The sequence below is a fragment of the Oncorhynchus gorbuscha genome, linkage group LG04, assembly GCF_021184085.1.
Source record: "Oncorhynchus gorbuscha isolate QuinsamMale2020 ecotype Even-year linkage group LG04, OgorEven_v1.0, whole genome shotgun sequence".
NCBI lineage: Eukaryota > Metazoa > Chordata > Actinopteri > Salmoniformes > Salmonidae > Oncorhynchus > Oncorhynchus gorbuscha.
This window is the reverse complement of record NC_060176.1, coordinates 67,019,450-67,039,838: the sequence shown is the minus strand read 5'-3', so window position 1 is coordinate 67,039,838 and position 20,389 is coordinate 67,019,450. Positions and strand designations below refer to the sequence as shown.

The 20,389-nt window shown below is 39.6% G+C and overlaps 1 protein-coding gene across 3 annotated transcripts in view; it reads left to right on the top strand.

Moving 5' to 3' along the window:
• The window catches only part of LOC124034556 (ankyrin repeat domain-containing protein 13A-like), a 41,824-nt gene that overhangs the window by 4,244 nt on the left and 17,191 nt on the right, over window positions 1-20,389 (top strand). For 2 of the 3 annotated variants that reach the window (XM_046347910.1, XM_046347909.1), the window contains exons 2-6: window positions 10,372-10,507; window positions 17,920-18,044; window positions 18,151-18,196; window positions 18,295-18,438; window positions 18,579-18,768. In XM_046347910.1, the coding sequence (XP_046203866.1) occupies window positions 10,372-10,507; window positions 17,920-18,044; window positions 18,151-18,196; window positions 18,295-18,438; window positions 18,579-18,768 (641 nt within the window). Of the gene's footprint in view, window positions 1-10,371; window positions 10,547-17,919; window positions 18,045-18,150; window positions 18,197-18,294; window positions 18,439-18,578; window positions 18,769-20,389 lie in introns of those variants that run through there. The other variant, XM_046347911.1, reaches the window with a different exon arrangement.

Here is a 20,389-nt window from a genome sequence, read left to right as displayed (position 1 = left end):
GAACCACTGCTTTTAATCAGGGCAAGGTGTCTGGTAACATGACCGAATAAAAACAGTGCAGCTATTCCCTCCGCAAGGCTATCAAACAAGCTAAGCGTCAGTACAGAGACAAAGTAGAATCTCAATTCAACGGCTCAGACACAAGAGGCATGTGGCAGGGTCTACAGTCAATCACGGACTACAGGAAGAAATCCAGCCCAGTCACGGATCAGGATGTCTTGCTCCCAGGCAGACTAAATAACTTTTTGGCCCGCTTTGAGGACAATACAGTGCCACTGACACGGCCTGCAACTAAAACATGTGGTCTCTCCTTCACTGCAGCAGAGGTGAGTAAGACATTTAAACGTGTTAACCCTCGCAAGGCTGCAGGCCCAGACGGCATCCCCAGCCGCGCCCTCAGAGCATGCGCAGACCAGCTGGCCGGTGTGTTTACGGACATATTCAATCAATCCCTATACCAGTCTGCTGTTCCCACATGCTTCAAGAGGGCCACCATTGTTCCTGTTCCCAAGAAAGCTAAGGTAACTGAGCTAAACGACTACCGCCCCGTAGCACTCACTTCCGTCATCATGAAGTGCTTTGAGAGACTAGTCAAGGACCATATCACCTCCACCCTACCTGACACCCTAGACCCACTCCAATTTGCTTACCGCCCAAATAGGTCCACAGACGATGCAATCTCAACCACACTGCACACTGCCCTAACCCACCTGGACAAGAGGAATACCTATGTGAGAATGCTGTTCATCGACTACAGCTCGGCATTCAACACCATAGTACCATCCAAGCTCGTCATCAAGCTCGAGACCCTGGGTCTCGACCCCGCCCTGTGCAACTGGGTACTGGACTTCCTGACGGGCTGCCCCCAGGTGGTGAGGGTAGGTAACAACATCTCCTCCCCTCTGATCCTCAACACTGGGGCCCCACAAGGGTGCGTTCTGAGCCCTCCTGTACTCCCTGTTCACCCACGACTGCGTGGCCACGCACGCCTCCAACTCAATCATCAAGTTTGCGGACGACACAACAGTGGTAGGCTTGATTACCAACAACGACGAGACGGCCTACAGGGAGGAGGTGAGGGCCCTCGGAGTGTGGTGTCAGGAAAATAACCTCACACTCAACGTTAACAAAACTAAGGAGATGATTGTGGACTTCAGGAAACAGCAGAGGGAACACCCCCCTATCCACATCGATGGAACAGTAGTGGAGAGGGTAGCAAGTTTTAAGTTCCTCGGCATACATATCACAGACAAACTGAATTGGTCCACTCACACAGACAGCATCGTGAAGAAGGCGCAGCAGCGCCTCTTCAACCTCAGGAGGCTGAAGAAATTCGGCTTGTCACCAAAAGCACTCACAAACTTCTACAGATGCACAATCGAGAGCATCCTGGCGGGCTGTATCACCGCCTGGTACGGCAACTGCTCCGCCGTCAACCGTAAGGCTCTCCAGAGGGTAGTGAGGTCTGCACAACGCATCACCGGGGGCAAACTACCTGCCCTCCAGGACACCTACACCACCCGATGTTACAGGAAGGCCATAAAGATCATCAAGGACATCAACCACCCGAGCCACTGCCTGTTCACCCCGCTATCATCCAGAAGGCGAGGTCAGTACAGGTGCATCAAAGCTGGGACCGAGAGACTGAAAAACAGCTTCTATCTCAAGGCCATCAGACTGTTAAACAGCCACCACTAACATTGAGTGGCCACTGCCAACACACTGACACTGACTCAACTCCAGCCACTTTAATAATGGGAATTGATGGGAATGATGTAAATATATCACTAGCCACTGTAAACAATGCTACCTTATATAATGTTACTTACCCTACATTATTCATCTCATATGCATACGTATATAGTGTACTCTATATCATCGACTGCATCCTTATGTAATACAGGTATCACTAGCCACATTAACTATGCCACTTTGTTTACATACTCATCTTATATGTATATACTGTACTCGATACCATCTACTGTATCTTGCCTATGCTGCTCTGTACCATCACTCATTCATATATCCTTATGTACATATTCTTTATCCCCTTACACTGTGTATAAGACAGTAGTTTAGGAATTGTTAGTTAGATTACTTGTTGGTTATTACTGCATTGTCGGAACTAGAAGCACAAGCATTTCGCTACACTCTCATTAACATCTGCTAACCATGTGTATGTGACAAATAAAATTTGATTTGATTAAACAATATGGCACTAGTCAACTAAAATGAAAAACAAAAAGGCAATTCAAACCTGTTGTATTTTTAATGAAAATTATTTGTTTGTTTAGGATTCCTGGCAATGTAAATAGGTTATTTATGTTTGTTTGCATGTGACTATTCCTCTTGTTAATAACAAATAAAAATAATAAATGAATGAAAAGCTATGCTGATACCTGATGCTATAAATATGCATAGCCATCTCGAGACAACTCCGATAGTGTTTTTTCTCAAATTTGCCGGGATGTCATGTGTCCCACTTTTTATTTAACCTTTATTTAACTAGGCATGTCAGTTAAGAACAAATTGTTATTTACAATGATGGCCTAGCCCGGCCAAACCCTCCCCTAACCTGGACGACGCTGGGCCAATTGTGCGCCATGGAGTGGCCCACTGGCTTAGACCGATGCGCCACTCGGTCCCACTTATATCAGTACAGTCGTAAAAACATAATCATTATGAAACTTCTATTAGATCAAATAAACATCACATAGCAATCAAACTATCATTTTTTTGTTGACCAAATTCGACACACTCATTGACATCCATACAAAACTTATTGCTTGGTTGGCAAAATATATATATTTTTAAAGCTACCTGCTGGAAGGAGACAGATTCTTTCAAGTTGGTCCTTTCTTTTCCTCTTCCTCTCCCGGTGTAATCATAACACCAAAAACTTACAAAACGTTTCTATTGGACAGGTTTTGCAAAGAGGGCGGGACCTACCTGAATGTGTCCAATATAAACACTTGTTTTTGTTGCTTGGGGTAATGATTACACACCAGAACTTGTCCAATAGTAGGCAAGGCAAACCCATTTTTGTGATCTCGGGTCTACACTGAACAAAAATTTGAAAGCAATATGCGAAGTGTGGGTCCCATGTTTCATTAGCTGTTCCATATCCACAAAAGTCTTTCTCTTAATTTGTTGATATCCCTCTTAGTGAGCATTGCCAAAATATTCCATCCACCCGACATATCAAGAAGCTGATTAAACAGCATGATCATTACACATCTTGTTCTGGGGACAATAAAAGGTCACACTAAAATGTGCAGTTTTGTCACACAACACAATGCCTGCCACATATGTCTCAAGTTTTGAGGGAGTGTGTAATTGGCATGCTGACTGCAGCCATATCCACCAGAGCTGTTGCCAAATAAATGAATGTTCATTCAGTAAAATCTTTGAAATTGTTCACTGTTCATCAAAATAAATAACTAGCAGCATGTTTTTAGACTCATTCAGTAGCTTTGACCTGATTTTAAGTACAATACAATTGGAAATTAATGTTGAAAGTTCAATTTATATTCCTAAAATGTAATAACAAATGTATGCCGTCTCTGCTTCCTGTTGACGAGACATTTGGATAAATAGCCCAATGTCAACTGTTTAAAAGTGCCCATATTAATGACTAATATGCAGAAACAGTTTGTTTTATATATTGAAAACCTTTTTGTATATTGAAAACCTAAACATAAAATGTACTATCTACACATACAGTGCCTTCAGAAAGTATTCATATCCCTTGACTTATTACACATTTTGTTGTTACAGCCTGAATTCAAAATGGATTAAATCAACAAACAAAAAAATGCTCCTATTATATAATACACAATACCCCATAATGTCAAAGTGAAAACTTGTTTTTAGACATTTTTGCAAATGTATTGAAAATGAATTGCAAAAATAACTCATCTTCATAAGTATTCACATTCTGAGTCAATGCATGTTAAAATAATCTTTGGCAGCGATTACAGCGGTGAGTCTTTTGGGGTAAGTCTCCAAAAGCTTTGCACACCTGGATTGTACAATATTTGCCCATTATTCTTCAAAAAAATATTCCAGTTCTGTCAAGTTGGTTTTTGATCATTGCAAGATATTCTCTTTCAAGTCTTGCCATAGATTCTCATGCAGATTTAAGTCAAAACTGTAAATCGGCCACTTAGGAACATTCACTGTCTTCTTGGTAAGCAACTCCAGTGTAGATTTGGCCTTGTGTTTAGGCAATTGTCCTGCTGAAAGGACTTGCCCAGTGTCTGGTGGAAAGCAGACTGAAACAATTTTATCCTGGAAAAACTCCCCAGTCCTTAACTATTACAAGCATACCCATAACATGATGCACTATGCTTGAAAATATGGAGAGTGGTACTCAGTAATGTGTTGTGTTGTATTAGATATGTCCCAAACATAACACTTTGTATTCGGGACAAAAAGTTAATTGCTTTGCAAGATTTTTTTGCATTATTAACTTGCCTTGCTCCAAACAGGATAAATATTTTTGAAATATTCTGTACAGGCTTCCTTCTTTTCACTCTGTCAATTAAGGTTAGTATTGTGGAGTAACTACAATGTTGTTGATCCATCCTCAGTTTTCTCCTATCACAGCCATTAACTTATGTACAGTACCAGTCAACAGTTTGGACACACCTTCTAATTCAAAGGTTTTTCTTAATTTTTTAAATATTTTCTACATTGTAGAATAATAGCGAAGACATCAACACTATGAAATAACACCTATGGAATCATGTAGTAACCAAATAAGTGTTAAACAAATCTAAATATATTTTATATTTTTCAAAGTAGCCACCCTTCGTTGATGACAGCTTTACACAATATTGGCATTCTCTCAACCAGCTTCACCTGAAATGATTTTTCAACAGTGTTGAAGGAGTTCCCACATATGCTGAGCAATTGTTGGCTGCTTTTCCTTCACTCTGCGGTCCAACTCATCCCTAACCATCTCAATTGGGTTGAGGTCGGGTGATTGTGGAGGCCAGGTCATCTGATGCAGCACTCCATCACTCTCCTTCTTCGTCAAATAGCCCTTACACAGTCTGGAGGTGTGTTGGGTCATTGACCTGTTGAAAAACAAATGATAGTTCCACTAAACGCAAACGAGATGGGATGGCTTATCGCTGTAGAATGCTGTGGTAGCCATGCTTGTTAAGTGTGCCTTGAATTCTAAATAAAGCACTGACAGTGTCACCAGCAAAGCACCCCAACACCATCACACCTCCTCCTCCATGCTTCACGGTGGGAACCACACATGCAGATATCATCTGTTCACCTTCTCTGCGTCTCACTAAGACACTTTGGTTGGAACCAAAAATCTCAAATTTGGACTCATGTCCATTGCTCGTGTTTCTTGGCCCAAGCAATTCTCTTCTTATTGGTGTCCTTTAGTAGTGGTTTCTTTTCAGCAATTCAACCATGAAGGCCTGATTCACACAGTCTCTTCTGAACAGTTGATGTTGAGATCTGTCTGTTGCTTGAACTCTGTGAATCATTCATTTGAGCTGCAGTTTCTGAGGTTGGTAACTAATGAATTTATCCTCTGCAGCAGAGGTAACTCAGGGTCTTTCCTGTGGTGGTCCTCATGAGAGCCAGTTTCATCATAGAGCTTGATGGTTTTTGCGACTGCACTTGAAGAAACTTTAAAAGTTCTTGGAATGTTCCGGATTGACTGACCTTCATGTCTTAAAGTAATGATGGACTACTTAAAGTAATGTTGTTTCTCTTTGCTTATTTGAGCTGTTCTTGCCATAATATGGACTTGGTATTTTACCAAATATGGCTCTTCTGTGTACCACCCCTACCTAGTCACAACATAACTGATTGGCTCGACCTCATTAAAAAGGAAAGAAATTCCACAAATGAACTTTTAACAAGGCACACCTGTTAATTGAAATGCATTCCAGGTGACTACCTCATGAAGCTGGTTGAGAGAATGCCAATAATGTGCAAAGCTTTCATCAAGGCAAAGGGTGGCTACTTTGAAGAATCTCAAATGTAAAATATTTGATTTGGATAACTTTTTTTTGGTTACTACATGTTTCCATATGTGTTATTTCATAGTTTTGATGTGTTCACTATTATTCTACAATGTAGAAAATAGTACAAATAAAGGAAAAACCCTTAAGTGAGTAGGCGTGTCCAAACTTTTGACTGATACTGTAACTGTTTTAAAGTCCCCATTGGTCTCATGGTGAAATCCCTGAGCGTGTCCTTTCTGCCTGGCAACTGAGTTAGGAAGTATGCCTGTAAATTTTAGTGGCTGGGTTTTATTGGTCCGCCATCCAAAGTCTATTTAATAACTTCACCATGCTCAAAGGGATATTCAGTGTCTGCTTTTAAAAAATTTAACCCATCTACCAATATGTGCCCTTCTTTGCGAGCCATTGGCAAACCTCCCTAGTCATTGTGGTTGAAACTGTGTTTGAAATTCACTGCTCGACTGAGAGACCTTACAGGTAATTGTGTGTGTGTGTGGGGTAGAGTTGAGTTAGTCATTCAAAAATCATATTAAACACTATTATTGCACACAGAGTGAGTCCATGCAATGTAAAATGTGACTTGTTAAGCACAATTTTACTCCAGAACTGATTTAGGTTTGCCATAACAAAAGGGTTGCATACTTATTGACTGAAGACATTTCAGATTTTTATTTTTAATTCATCTGTATTAATAAAAACATTAACATAATTCCACTTTGACATGATGGGGTGTTGTGTGTAGGTCAGTGACCAAAAATCGGAATATAACCCATTTTAAATTTGGGCTATTTAAAAAAAAAGTTACGCCGACAGCGTCATTGCGTTTTGGTACACCAGAATTACATTCATTTCCAATGAAACGTTGCGTATGCCTTGCAGCATTGCATTGCAGAGGCAGTTGCAGTGCGTTCGGTGTTGTGCATACAGATGGACTGTGTACAGCTGCTCAGATAGCTGATATTTAAAGTTAGTGAGGGAAATGAAAGTGTCCAGCTTCAGCGATTTTTGCCATTCTTTCCAGTCACTCACAGCAGAGAACTGTAAGGAAAGGCGGCCAAAGGAGGTGCTGGCTTTGGGGACGACAATTGAGATATACCTGCTGGAGCGCGTGCTACGGGTGGGTGTTGTTATCGTGACCAGTGAGCTGAGGTAAGGCGGAGCTTTACCTAGCATAGACTTATAGATGACATGGAGCCAGTGAGTCTGGCGACGAATATGTAGCGAGGGCCAGCCGACTCGAGCACACAGTTCGCAGTGGTGGGTGGTATAAGGGACTTTGGTAACAAAATGGATGACATTGTGATAGACTGCATCCAGTTTGCTGAGTAGAGTATTGGAAGCTATTTTGTAGATGACATCGCTGAAGTCGAGGATCGGTATGGTAGTCAGTTTTACTAGGGTAAGTTTGGCAGCGTGAGTGAAGGTGGCTTTGTTGCGAAATAGAAAGCTGATTTGATTTTGGATTGGAGATGTTTGATATGAGTCTGGAAAGAGAGTTTACAGTCTAGCCAGACACCTAGGTATTTGTAGTTGTCCACAGAATGTATGCACACATGACTGTAAGTCGCTTTGGATAAAAGCGTCTGCTAAATGGCATTTATTATTATTATTATTATTATTATATTCTAGGTCAGAACCGTCCAGAGTAAAATAACTATTTTATGATTTTGAAGTTTAATAACTGGTGAAGTTTACCTTTAAGTGACAGTTGGACTGTCAAATCTGTGTATTGGTGTGTGGCCAGCAACTTTTATAGACCACTTTCTGTGTTTGCAAACATTGCCGCACAGGGGTGATGCTCGCAAGTTGGTGGCAGAGCACTGGGGAGTTCTTATAGAATGGCAGCAAAAAAAGACTCTATTTGCATGTTGCTTTTGAGTGCATTTCACACATTTTGGATTAAAATAGGATTTTAAGGCTTGATATAATGTGGTAACTTTATGTCTCATCGCAAATCAACTGCATTATACTTTTTTTTAAACACTTCAGCTTGGGGTCACTTAGAAATGTCCTTTGTTTTTGAAAGAAAGGCAAAAAAAAAGTCCAATAAAATGACATTTCTTGGCAATTTCTCACATGGAATAGCCTTCATTTCTCAGAACAAGAACAGACTGACGAGTTTCAGAAGAAAGTCCTTTGTTCCTGGCCATTTTGAGCCTCTAATCGAAACAACAAATGCTGATGCTCCAGATACTCAACTAGTCTAAAGAAGGCCCGTTTTATTGCTTATTTAACAGCACAACAGTTTCAGCTGTGCTAACATAATTGCAAAAGACCTCTGTACTCCTATGTAGATATTCCATAAACAAATCAGCCGTTTCCAGCTACAATAGTCATTTACAACATTAACAATGTCTACACTGTATTTCTGATCAATTTGGTGTTATTTTAATGGACAAAAAAGGTGCTTTTCTTTTAAAAACAAGGACATTTCTAAGTGGCCCCAAACTTGTTGAACGGTAGTGTAGTTATTTTTGTTTAGAAGTAATAAAATTGTAAATCTAGGTTATGTTGAATGGGGATGGCTTTCTTACTGCAGCCAAGAGTCTGTGCGTGACTTCAGTGTATTGTATACAGGAAATGGGTCCATAAAGAGTCCGCCCCGAATTGTCCATGCCATTTGAGAGTTAGAATCCATAGTTAATTTTCCATTTCTATTATTTTTGGGAAGTATAGAAATAGTGCACATAGAATATATATACCCCTACCTAGACTTGCTTTCAATGAGTGACAGATTTTTCTATGTGAATTTGGTGGGTCGCCCAAAAAAGTTACATATTGCAGCTTTAATGGAAGACTCCGGGAAATGATGTTAGCAAGAGAACCACAAATATCGAGATGCGTGAAATGCAAGACTTAGCTCTCACAGTCACATGGTATCTGCGCATGTGCAAGGGATCACATCACGCTATTCACAGCAAGGTAGGCAGGGCCCAAAAACGACAGAGAAGTTGAGCCTTGTGTTTCAATGCTCTTAGTTGTTGCGGAAATTGACCCACTATGCTGTTTACTTTCTGCATTTATGTCATAACACTCGATCTTATGTCATCTTGATGAGTAATTCTTCTAAATGTTTAAACCGGACACTCTAGACTAAAGCCTCCGTAGTGTCTGTGCAGCAACTTGAATGTTTGACGTCCCTACCAATAGAAACTCTCGATTTCATTGCAAAATATTTTCCATTTGGAGTAGGGATGGGCATTTTTAAATGATTTCAGTATTCAAATAATATGAGATTTTTTTGGATAACCGGATAGTTGAAATACTTTGGGTTAACTTCAATGGAGAGAGAGAGATGGAGTCGGTGCGCTGGTGGGGGAGGGGCGAGAGAGGAGCAGGGGCCTGTGTGTGACAGTATGTGTGTGGCACAGCGCGAGAGAAAGTAGCTAAACTGACTCGCTACTTAGACAAACTTGTTGCTGCCATAGATGAGTTTATCTATCATACCATCAGGTAGTGCCTGTCTTGACTGCATCAAATCATTTGTAAAGAAGCTAGTTAACTACAGTAGCCAGCTAGCTAAAATAATAAAGCTAATTGAGACTATTTTGCTGCACTCTCCAGTCCTTGTCCACAACAACTCAATCAGTGGAGGCTGGTGGGAAGAGCTATAGGATGACAGGAATGTAGTGGTATCAAACATATGGAAATCACATGTTTGAATCAGTTCCGCCTATCCCATTCCAGCTATTACAATGAGCCCATCCTTCAATTGCTCCTCCCACCAGCCTCCACTGAACTCCATTCATATGAAACAACAGCCTATCTGTTGGTTGATCATTGTAGCCTACCGATATAGGCTCACTTATAAAACGTTCATAAAGCTGTTTTATTAAAATGTTGAATGTAATGGTCTATCGCTGTAAGCTGTGTAGCAATATCACATAGATCATTTAATTTTAGACAAATCCTTTAAAAAATATATATTATAGGCCATTCTTTTCTCAAAATGAATAAGTAATCAAATATTAATATCCATTCAGATATTCAAATAAGTGTGCCCATCCCTAGTTTAGAGTAAACAATTTCCGTTGCAAAACATTTAGCTACCGACTAATGAATACACCCCAGGTACCCACTGATTCTTGAAGAATAGAAACGCCTCAAGCTTATAACTGTCTTTCCCTATCATAACCCAAATATATATGGTGGTTTTACTCCATTGGAATTATTTGTTTTTGTTGCCAGTTGAGTCTTTAACAGGCATTGTATCTATAGCTTCCAGCATAGAATTAGGAATAAGAAAGTTGGCTAATAATTTTAAAGGATCTCTATGGCTTCCAGTGTGTATGATGTCAATCTGATGTGCAATTCTATTTAGGTAGCTAGGCTATTTGCTTTTGAAGGCATTGCAGTGTTTATTTCTTTCTTTCAGAATGACATTGAGGCTGTGGATCCCAGGGGAAGGACACCACTCCACTTGGCTGTGTCGCTGGGACACCTGGAGTCAGTGAGAGTGCTTCTAAGACATGGCGCAGAAGTTACCAAAGAGAACACCAATAATTGGACAGGTTAGGCTGTTCTCCATCACAAGCTACAATTGCCCAAATGTAATTGTGTATTATTAATATTATGAATTCTGCATGCTATTTACATTTCCTTCAGAAGGTATTCACACACCTTGACTTTGTCAACATTTTGTTGTGTTACAGCCTAAATTTAAAATGGATTAAATTGAGATTTGTGTCACACTGACCTACACACAATAGCCCATAATGTCTAAATGGAATTATATTTGTAGACATTTTTAAATTGAATATTCGAAACATACAATATACTTGCAGTGAAGCCGCTCAACAACTACATCATACCAGTCATCCAACAGACTCCCATTCAACAACTACATCATACCAGTCATCCAACAGACTCCCATTCAACAACTACATCATACCAGTCATCCAACAGACTCCCATTCAACAACTACATCATACCAGTCATCCAACAGACTCTCATTCAGAGTGACAAACTGAAGCATCCAGGGTCAATGCCCTGCTCAAGGGCATGTTGACCAATCTACCACCAGGCCAAAAAACCTGAACTCGAACCCTCCAAGATCGACTGACCCGGTCTTGGAGTAATTGACTGACCCGGTCTCTCCAGATCTCCTAACAGTACTATTTCTAGGGTCAATTTTAGATCAATGCTATGCATTTTCAGCCATTCCTGAACATGAGACCAGAAACAGGCTACCTGTGGCAATACCAAAATAAATGGTCTATTGATTCTGTATCCTCGCACCAAAATCTGCAGAGCTTCGATGATTTTATGCCCCAAACATTTTGTTGGTGGCAATAATTCTATATAATAAACTTTAACTGAAAATCACAAAGTCTTGAATGAACTCATACACCCGTGACTATGGAATCTCTTCCCAACTATTTTGCAATCTGTATGGCACAGTTGTCAACATCCTGGTCCTGAAATTAAACTGGTATACTTTCCTTTTTATGATATTTTTATTCCTCCGCCAGTTTTGATCCTTTAAATTGTGCAGACAGACCAGTTCACTACCTCCTCCCGCTGCCACCCGTCTCCTCCATTTTTGGGGCAATGCTGTAGTCAATTAGTTGTACTCTTGGATTGAGCAGACCTTTCTGTACAATTCTGATAAAGGGCATAACTCTACCATTCCAATTTACAATGTCATTTAAGAACAAAATACCCTTTTCAAACATCTTTCCCATAAATACAGGCCATAATATTTGGTGTACTATTTGTTCTATCTTTTCAGGGGAATTAAATTGTAGCCAGCTCTGCAATGCTTGTTTGAAAAAGAGAGATACTTTGAAAAAAGTATAATTTTCAATTAATCGAAAATGATACATGGCAATCTGCACAAAGGCAAAAAGGCCATTTTTTTAAACAATGGATTAGCTTTTTTTCATTATCTACTTAACCATTTAGGGTTCAAATAAAACTTTTGAATGAGTGAAGCTTTTAGAGAGAGGTTTAGTGCTTTTATAGTTAATAATCTCAACTCACCCAATTCATATTCATTATATAGATGGGCACGTTTTATTTTGTCTAGTTTAACGTCCCAGATAAAGCAAAATACTTTTTGCTCGTATGATTTGAATGAAACTAATCATCAGGAGTAGGCAGCGCCATAAGTAAGTGAGTAAACAGAGATATGACTAAGGAGTTAATCAGGGCAATTTTTCCATAAATATACAGGTATTTACCTCTATGGTTGCCGGATCTTGTCTATTTTTACACGTTTTCTATTGAAATTCATTGTGGAGAGCTTATTTATATCTTTTGTGATATGAATACCGAGTATGTCTACTTCACCATCAGCCCATTTTATAGGTAAACTGCAGGGTCATGTAAAAGTTGTATTTTTTAAGGATCCAATACGTAATATTGTACACTTATCATAATTAGGTTTTAGTCCAGAGAGTACAGAAAAGTTATCGAGATCTTCAATGAGACATTGCAGGGATCTAGCTTGCGGACTTAATATAAAACTTGAGTCATTGGCATACATGGACACCTTTGTTTTTAAGCCTTGAATTTCTAATCCTCTAATGTTGTTATTGAATCTGATTTTAATAGCTAACATTTCGATGGCCATAACGAATAGTTATGGTGACAGTGGACACCCTGGTTTAACTCCTCTTGACCATTCAAAACTCTCATTAATTATTATTTTACACCTGGGGTTGCTATACATTATCTTTACCAATTTTATAAGAGAATTACTGAAATTGAAAAAAATCCAGGCATTTATAAATAAAATCCAGTCTTACTTTATCAAATGATGAATTTCATGATGTTCTATTATTTCTAGTAGTTGTCGTATATTATCTCTAATATATCGTCCATGTAAAAAAAAACTGTCTGATCAGGATGAACAATACCTGGTAAGACCCTTTTAATTCTGAGTACTATGCATTTTGCTAGTATTTTTTTGCATCACAACATTTAAGCGTAAGTGGCCTCCAGTTTTTTAGATAGACTGGGTCTTTATATTTTCCATCTGGGTCTTGTTTTAATAATAGCGGAATCAGGCCTTCCTGCTGAGTACCTGACAGACTACCATTTCTATAGGAGTAGTTAAAACAGTCTAACAATGGAGCTTTTAGTATATCAAAAAATACTAGTATATCAAGCCCTGGGGTTTTTCCAGACTGAAAGGATTTAATAGCATCAAAGTTCTTCCTCTCTAATTTGGCCTTTGAAAAGATCTTTCGGTATATTTGTTAATTTTCCATTCTTTTATATTATTTGGAAATAATTCCTTACCATAATCTTCATTCAGTGAGAAAGGATGAGATGGAAAGAGAACATCTGTCACACCCTGACCATAGTTTGCTTTGTATGTTTCTATGTTTTGGTTGGTTAGGGTGTGAGCTGAGTGGGCATTCTATGTTACATGTCTAGTTTGTCTAGTTCTATGTTTGGCCTGATATGGTTCTCAATCAGAGGCAGGTGTTCATCATTGTCTCTGATTGGGAACCATATTTAGGTAGCCTGTTTGGTGTTGGGTTTTGTGGGTGATTGTCCTTGTTACTGTCTCTGTGTTACTTTGCACCAGTATTAGGCTGTTTCGGTTTTCGTGTTACGTTTTTGTAATTGATTCGTGTTTACTTTGTTTCATTAAACATGGATCGCAATAGCCATGCCGCATTTTGGTCTGACTCTCTTTCACATACAGAAAACCGTTACAACATCTGCCTAAAATAATTAGCTTCCTCTTTTAAAATATCATTCAGAGAATCATAGATGACTCCGTCTTCAGTAACGAGTTTCTGCAAATTCTTTTTGTGCTCCTGTATTGGAGATTCAGGAAGAATTTTGCATTTATCTCCACATTCCATCCAGTTTGCTTTATTTTTGTAATATATTACATTAGATCGTTCTTGAATAAGTTCCTCAAGTTCTTTTTGTTTTTCCTCTAACTTATTTTGTATTGTCGTGGAAATGTCCTCTATTTACCAAATCATGGGAGCAAACCACACACACACACACATCAGAGTTAGTTATAAAAGTCCATCTTTAATTATATGAGCTCTATCACAATCCTGTGACTCTCAGATAAATTCAGTGTCTCTCAGTGAATTCTCTGAGAGCCCCCTTACAATGCAACTGAGTTCCTTTTAATAGCAAAGACACACATAGTCAGACAGCATAGACATAATTCATCGTTCAGCTTTGTCTCCTTGTCCAAACCCAAGAACCATAAACCAAATCCTCCATATCAACAGGCATATATCAAATTGTCATTTAGATACAACCAACTCAAAATACAACCTCCTGGACAAACTCACGGAGAGGAGGGTGAGGCTATAGGTTAAGATAAAAGCAACATTAGAGGGAGCATAGAATGATTCCAGACACTGCCACCCTTCTTTCCCCCACTAGAAAAAGGTAGGGAGTCAAAGATATGTTTACACATGATGACACTTTGACCTCTCCCCTCTCAGTGGCCCATGCAACTTAGTTTTGACATAGAACAGATAACTGTAACCTCGCCACAGTATTATCAAAAATACCATTCTGATGAGAAGTAACTTACACACATTTGATGAATATTAAACATCTTACAAATGTTACCAACAAATTCTGATCCTTCCACGACAGTATCTCTGTAATATTGTTTTTATTGCTATCTACCTGTACTATTAGTTCATGAATTTCCCTCCCTCTTTAGCCAGAAACTGCTTGTTAATTATTGATGAATATTCAATTGAATGACCCCTGAAGGTACATTTTAAAGGTATCCCAAACAATATTATACTGGAAAAATTCAGTTAAAAATTATTTTGTCTTAGTTAAAAATAAATTGTCCTCCCGTAAACTTTGATTAAATTTTCAATATCCCCGTCCATGTGGAAAATTTATAAGAGTTATGTGAATGCCAATTAGATGATGATGATCCGATCACATTCTGTCTCCTATTAAAACCTTTGATGCATGAGAGAAAGAGACAAGAAAGTAGTCAAGATGACTAGCTTGATTAAGTCTCCTCCATGTATATCTCAATAGGTCAGATTTTTTTGTCTCCAAATATCCACTATTTCTAATGTGTCCATAATATTTGTGATTTCCTTAATCCAGCCACAGTGTCAGATTTCAAAAAGGCTTTACGGTGAAAGCAAACCATGCTATTATCTGAGGATAGCACCCCATCAAACATATACACATGAAAATCGTAATTCAACCCGCCAGGCACAACACAAAAGTCAGAAATAACATAAAATGCATGCCTTACCTTTGAAGATCTTCAAGATCTTTGGCACTCCAATATGTCCATCAAACATCACAAATGGTCCTTTTTGTTTGATAAATTCTGGCGTTATATATCCAAAATGTCTATTTATTTGGCGCGTATGATTCAGAAAATACACCGGTTCCAACTCCCGCAACATGACTACACATTATCTAATTAGTTACCTGTAAAACTTGATCCAAACATTTCAAACAACTTTCCTAATCCAACTTTAGGTATTTTTAAACGTAAGTAATCGACAAAATTTAAGACGGAATAAACTGTGTTCAATACCGGAGGAAAACAAAGTGGAGCGTGCTTTCAGGTCGTGCGCCTCAACCACAACAGTACACTTCACCCGACCCTCGTTCTGGACAGCCCTACTTCTTCATTTCTCAAAGGAAAAACATCAACCAATTTCTAAAGACTGTTGACATCTTGTGGAAGCGATAGGAACTGCAAGCAACTGCCTTAATTCTAGATCTCCATTGTAAAAAAATATTCCTGGATGGTTTGTCCTCTGGTTTTCGCTTGCAAAATAAGTTCTGTTATACTCACAGACATCATTCAAACAGTTTTAGAAACTTCAGAGTGTTTTCTATCCAAATCTACTATAATATGCATATCCTAGTTTCTGGGCCTGAATAGCAGGCAGTTTACTTTGGGCATCTGGATGGGGAAATAGTGCCCCCTAGCCTTAAGAAGTTTAAGGGCACAGTGATGATAGTTTGTAGAGTGATGACCTTTACGGTCCACTGAGGTACTTAACACTGTGTTATAGTCTCCTACCATAATGAGTAGATCATTTTTTGCCTATAAGTTCAATAAATTGTTATAAATGTTTTTGAAAGAAGTGTGGATCATCCTGATTTAGACCATATAGATTAATGAGATAAATCTCTTTTTTGTTCACTTTCATATTCAAAAGGATCCACCTTCCTTGTGAATCATTCCTGACTATTTGCACATTCAGATCAACATTTTTGTTCATGAATATCATCACACCCTTCGAGTTAATTTGTCCAATGACAGAAAATTATTTCACCACCCCGTTCCTTTTCCCACGCTACTTCATCTAAGGATGTAGAGTGAGTTTCCTGTAAACAGTATATGTTATATTCCTTTTCTTTTAGCCATGTAAAGACTGATCATCTTTTTTTATAATCTGCTAAACCATTACAATTATAACTGGCTATACTTATTTCACCCCTTACCATAACTAGATACTATTCTCAGTCTAAATGGACCATAATTAGTGCTTGTAAAGTTACTGCCATCAGAGGTATTATGAAGGTTAAACTAGAGCTTTCAAATATCTGATATTTAGAATTCAAGAAATAGGTTCTAGGTTCTTTGTTTTATTCCCTTGCCTGTTTGACTGTGAGCCAATGCCACAGATGTTAGAAAATTGAGACAAGATATTATGTGTGTAGCCAATCGGAGTAGGTTGACGTGTATGATATTGGATGTGATACATTTAAGGGTCCGCCGTGCTGCCCTGTTCTGGGCCAATTGTAATTTTCCCTCTTTGTGGCACCTGACCACACAATTAGACCGTAGTCCAGGTCCAGGCCTGTAGGACCTGCCTTGTTGATAGCGTTGTTAAGAAGATAGAGCAGCACTTTATTATGGACAGACCTCTCCCCATTTTAGTTACTGTTGTATCATCATGTTTTGACCAGGACAGTTTACAATCCAGGGTTACTCCAAGTAGTTTAATTGCCTCAACTTGCTCAATTTCTACATTATTCATGACAAGATTTAGTTGAGGATTAATGAATGATTTGTCCGAAATACAATGCTTTTAGTTTTTGAAAAATGTAGGATTTATTTATTTATTGCCATCCATCCTGAAACTGACTGAAGCTCTTTTAAGTGATTTCACTTGCTGTGGTAGCTGACGTATATAGTGTTGTGTCATCAGCATACATGGACAGACAGGCTTTACTCCGTGCTAGTGGCAGGTCATTAGTAAAGATTGAAAAAAGTAAGGGGCCGAGACAGCTTCCCTAGGGAATGCCTGACTCTACCTGGATTATGTTAGAGAAGCTTCCATTAAAGAACCTCTATGTTCTGTTAGACAGGTAACTCTCGATCCAAAATATAGCAGGAAATGTAAAGCCATAACACCTATGTTTTTCCAGCAGCAGATTATGATTGATAATGTCAAAAGCTGCACTGATGTCTAACAAAACAGCTCCCACAATATTTTTTATTATCAATTTCTCTCAGCCAATCAGTCATTTGTGTAAGTGTCGTACATGTTGAATGCCCTTTCCCATAAGTGTGCTAAAATCTTATGTTATTAATTTGTTTACTGTGAAATAGCATCGTATCTGGTCAAACACAGTTTACTAAGGGTTGGTAATAGTCCGATTGGTCGGCTTTTTGAACCTGTAAAGGGTTCTTTGCTATTCTTGGGTAGCGGAATGACTTGTTTCCCTCCAGGCCTGAGGGCACACACTTTCCTATAGGCTTAAATTGAAGAGATGGCGAATAGGAGTGGCAATATCGTCCGCTATCATCCTCAGTCATTTTTCATCTAAGTTGTCAGACCCAGGTGGCTTGTCATTGTTGATAGACAACAATAATTATTTAACTTCTTCCACACTCACTTGGCCAAAACAATTATTTGTTTTGAATACATTTGTCATCACAGAAGTGTGGTATATGTTTAAATGAACTTATCATCATAAACATGTTTGTGTGTAGTGCTGCAGGAGGCGGTCAGCACTGGTGACCCAGAGATGGTTCAGCTTGTGCTCCAGAGGAGAGACTACCTCAAAGCCTCTACAGCCCTGGGAGGAGTACCTGAGCTTCTGAGCAAGATCCGTGAGGTGTTCTCTCTCTCTGTTTGCTCCCCTCTCTGAATTTTTTTTCACTCATGCATTTAAATAAAAAAATGTAAAGCTGTGAACTCATGCCTATTTCCAATCCCCCCAGTCCCCAGATTTCTACATGGAAATGAAATGGGAGTTCACAAGTTGGAGTAAGTTCTAGTTGATAACACCCCCACCCCCATTTGAATGTGCCATGTGTGGATGTTTGAGACTTTGTTGTTTATGATGCTTTCCCATCTGTTCCCAGTCCCCCTTGTATCCCGGGTTTGTCCCAGTGATGTGTGTCGGATCTGGAAGAGCGGAGCCAGCTTACGAGTGGACGCCACCCTGCTGGGCTTCGAGAACATGACTTGGATCAGAGGTCGTCGGAGCTACATCTTCAGAGGAGATGGTGAGTCCCCTTTTCCCTGACTAAGGCTTTCCCACAACAGCGTTCTACTGACCACTATTTCAGCAGGCCGTCTCATCTTTTACCTCGTCTTTTACTCTGTTGGCGTATGTTTCACAGTGTGTGCTTGTGCCCATTGGCAGATACCTGGACTGAGTTGTTGGAGGTGAACCATGACGAAGAGGTGGTGGACACGGACCGCTTTGATATCTCCCGGGAAATCGAGGATGTAACACTGAACTCCATGCAACCTGCCGTGCAGGAAGTGGCCAAGCGGCTAACCACGCCCATCGTCAACACTTTTCTGGACACCAGGCACATTGCTTTTGAGAGGTAAGATCCAAACCGTACTACACTTATCTTGTTTTTCTATTGTGTCATATACAGTTGAAGTTGGAAGTTTACATACACTTAGGTTGGAGTCATTAAAACCCGCTTTTCAACCATTCCACAAATTTCTTGTTAACCTTTCTAGGGTAGAGGTGGAACGGTAGCGTCCCACCTGGCCAACATCCAGTGAAATTGCAGAGTGAGAAATTCAAATATTTAACGTTCTTGAAAATATATGTGTTATACATCCAAATAAAGCTTAACTTCTTGTTAATCCAGCCACCATGATAATTTATAGTTAAAACGAGAGGCTGCCTGGATCTTTAATTTGAAGACCCTTGCGCCCTTCGGTCTCAACGTATATAAACGAGTCATCCCGCAGTGTTTGTGATTATACCCTGATGAAGACAGCTTGGCTGTCGAAAAGTTGGTAATGAAATGTTTGCATCTGAGCTCCTAGAGTGTGCGGCTCTCTTTTATTTTCAAGTTTTCTACTCCGCTAGCCAGCACCTCATCTTAATAGGTGTGCGTTTCATTTTCTTCTAGATCTTTCTGTTACCCAGTAAACAGCACCCTACCGACAAAAAAAGCTCTTAAACGATGCCGAATGATAATTTTTTTTCCTGACACTGGTCATAGACCCATACAAGATTACTTTGAATATAGCCAAAGGGAGCGTGATGAGATCATTATTTCTGAGACACTTTTTGACATGCCGGGAGGTAATTCTGACCTCTCGAAAGAACTGTTACATTTATCTAAGCGCCAGACGAGAACGCATCTACATATAGTCAGTCTTAATGATTATGTGTGTCAAGACATTATTCCACGGGGACTCAGGTGGCAAAAATAACCATCATTGGGACAGCACACAGATGATTACTGTGAGCGCTGGTGTGCCATCCTGAACAAATGCTCTATTGATTTAATGACATTGATTGTTGACCAGTTGAAGAAGGATTTTATTGAAATGGATAACACGATTAAAGACAAACTGACAGCTCTACAAACAGTTGTTAATGATGATGGAATATTCAATGAACTGATGAAAACTTACCAAGCGCTCCAGGACAAGTTGTCTACAGAAATAAAGGAACTTAAAATCAAGAAATTCAACCAAGAAAAAAAAGACAAGGCCGATGCGATGGTAAAGTCTACTTCTGGAGAAACCCTGACAAAAGAGGTGCTGCTCCCCCTCTCCATGACGGACGCAGGAGGGATGCCGCTTACTTCTATCCACCCTTGTCTGATCAACGCTCCACAACCAGCGCCTCATCGGCTTCCAGTGGTAGTTTTTTATTCAACGAGAGACTGGACAGACGGAAGGGCGGAGGAGGCCGCCTGCACGCGCATCGACGAGATGTCGCACCCGACGGGGTAAGAAGAAACGACCATCAGAGACAGAGGAGACCGTTGACACGGTCCCAGAACCCACGGGACTGAGTGTCTTTAATTTATCAAGCAAGATATTGAGCCCTGCCCATGTCTCTTTGCTTAATAAAGGGTTATCTTTTGTGCCTACAACCCAGTGCAACAAACTTAAAGGGAATACTTTAGCTCCCCTAATTCTGACACTTCTATTGAACCAGTAGGTTGCTCTCCTGCACATACTCTGACTCCTTTT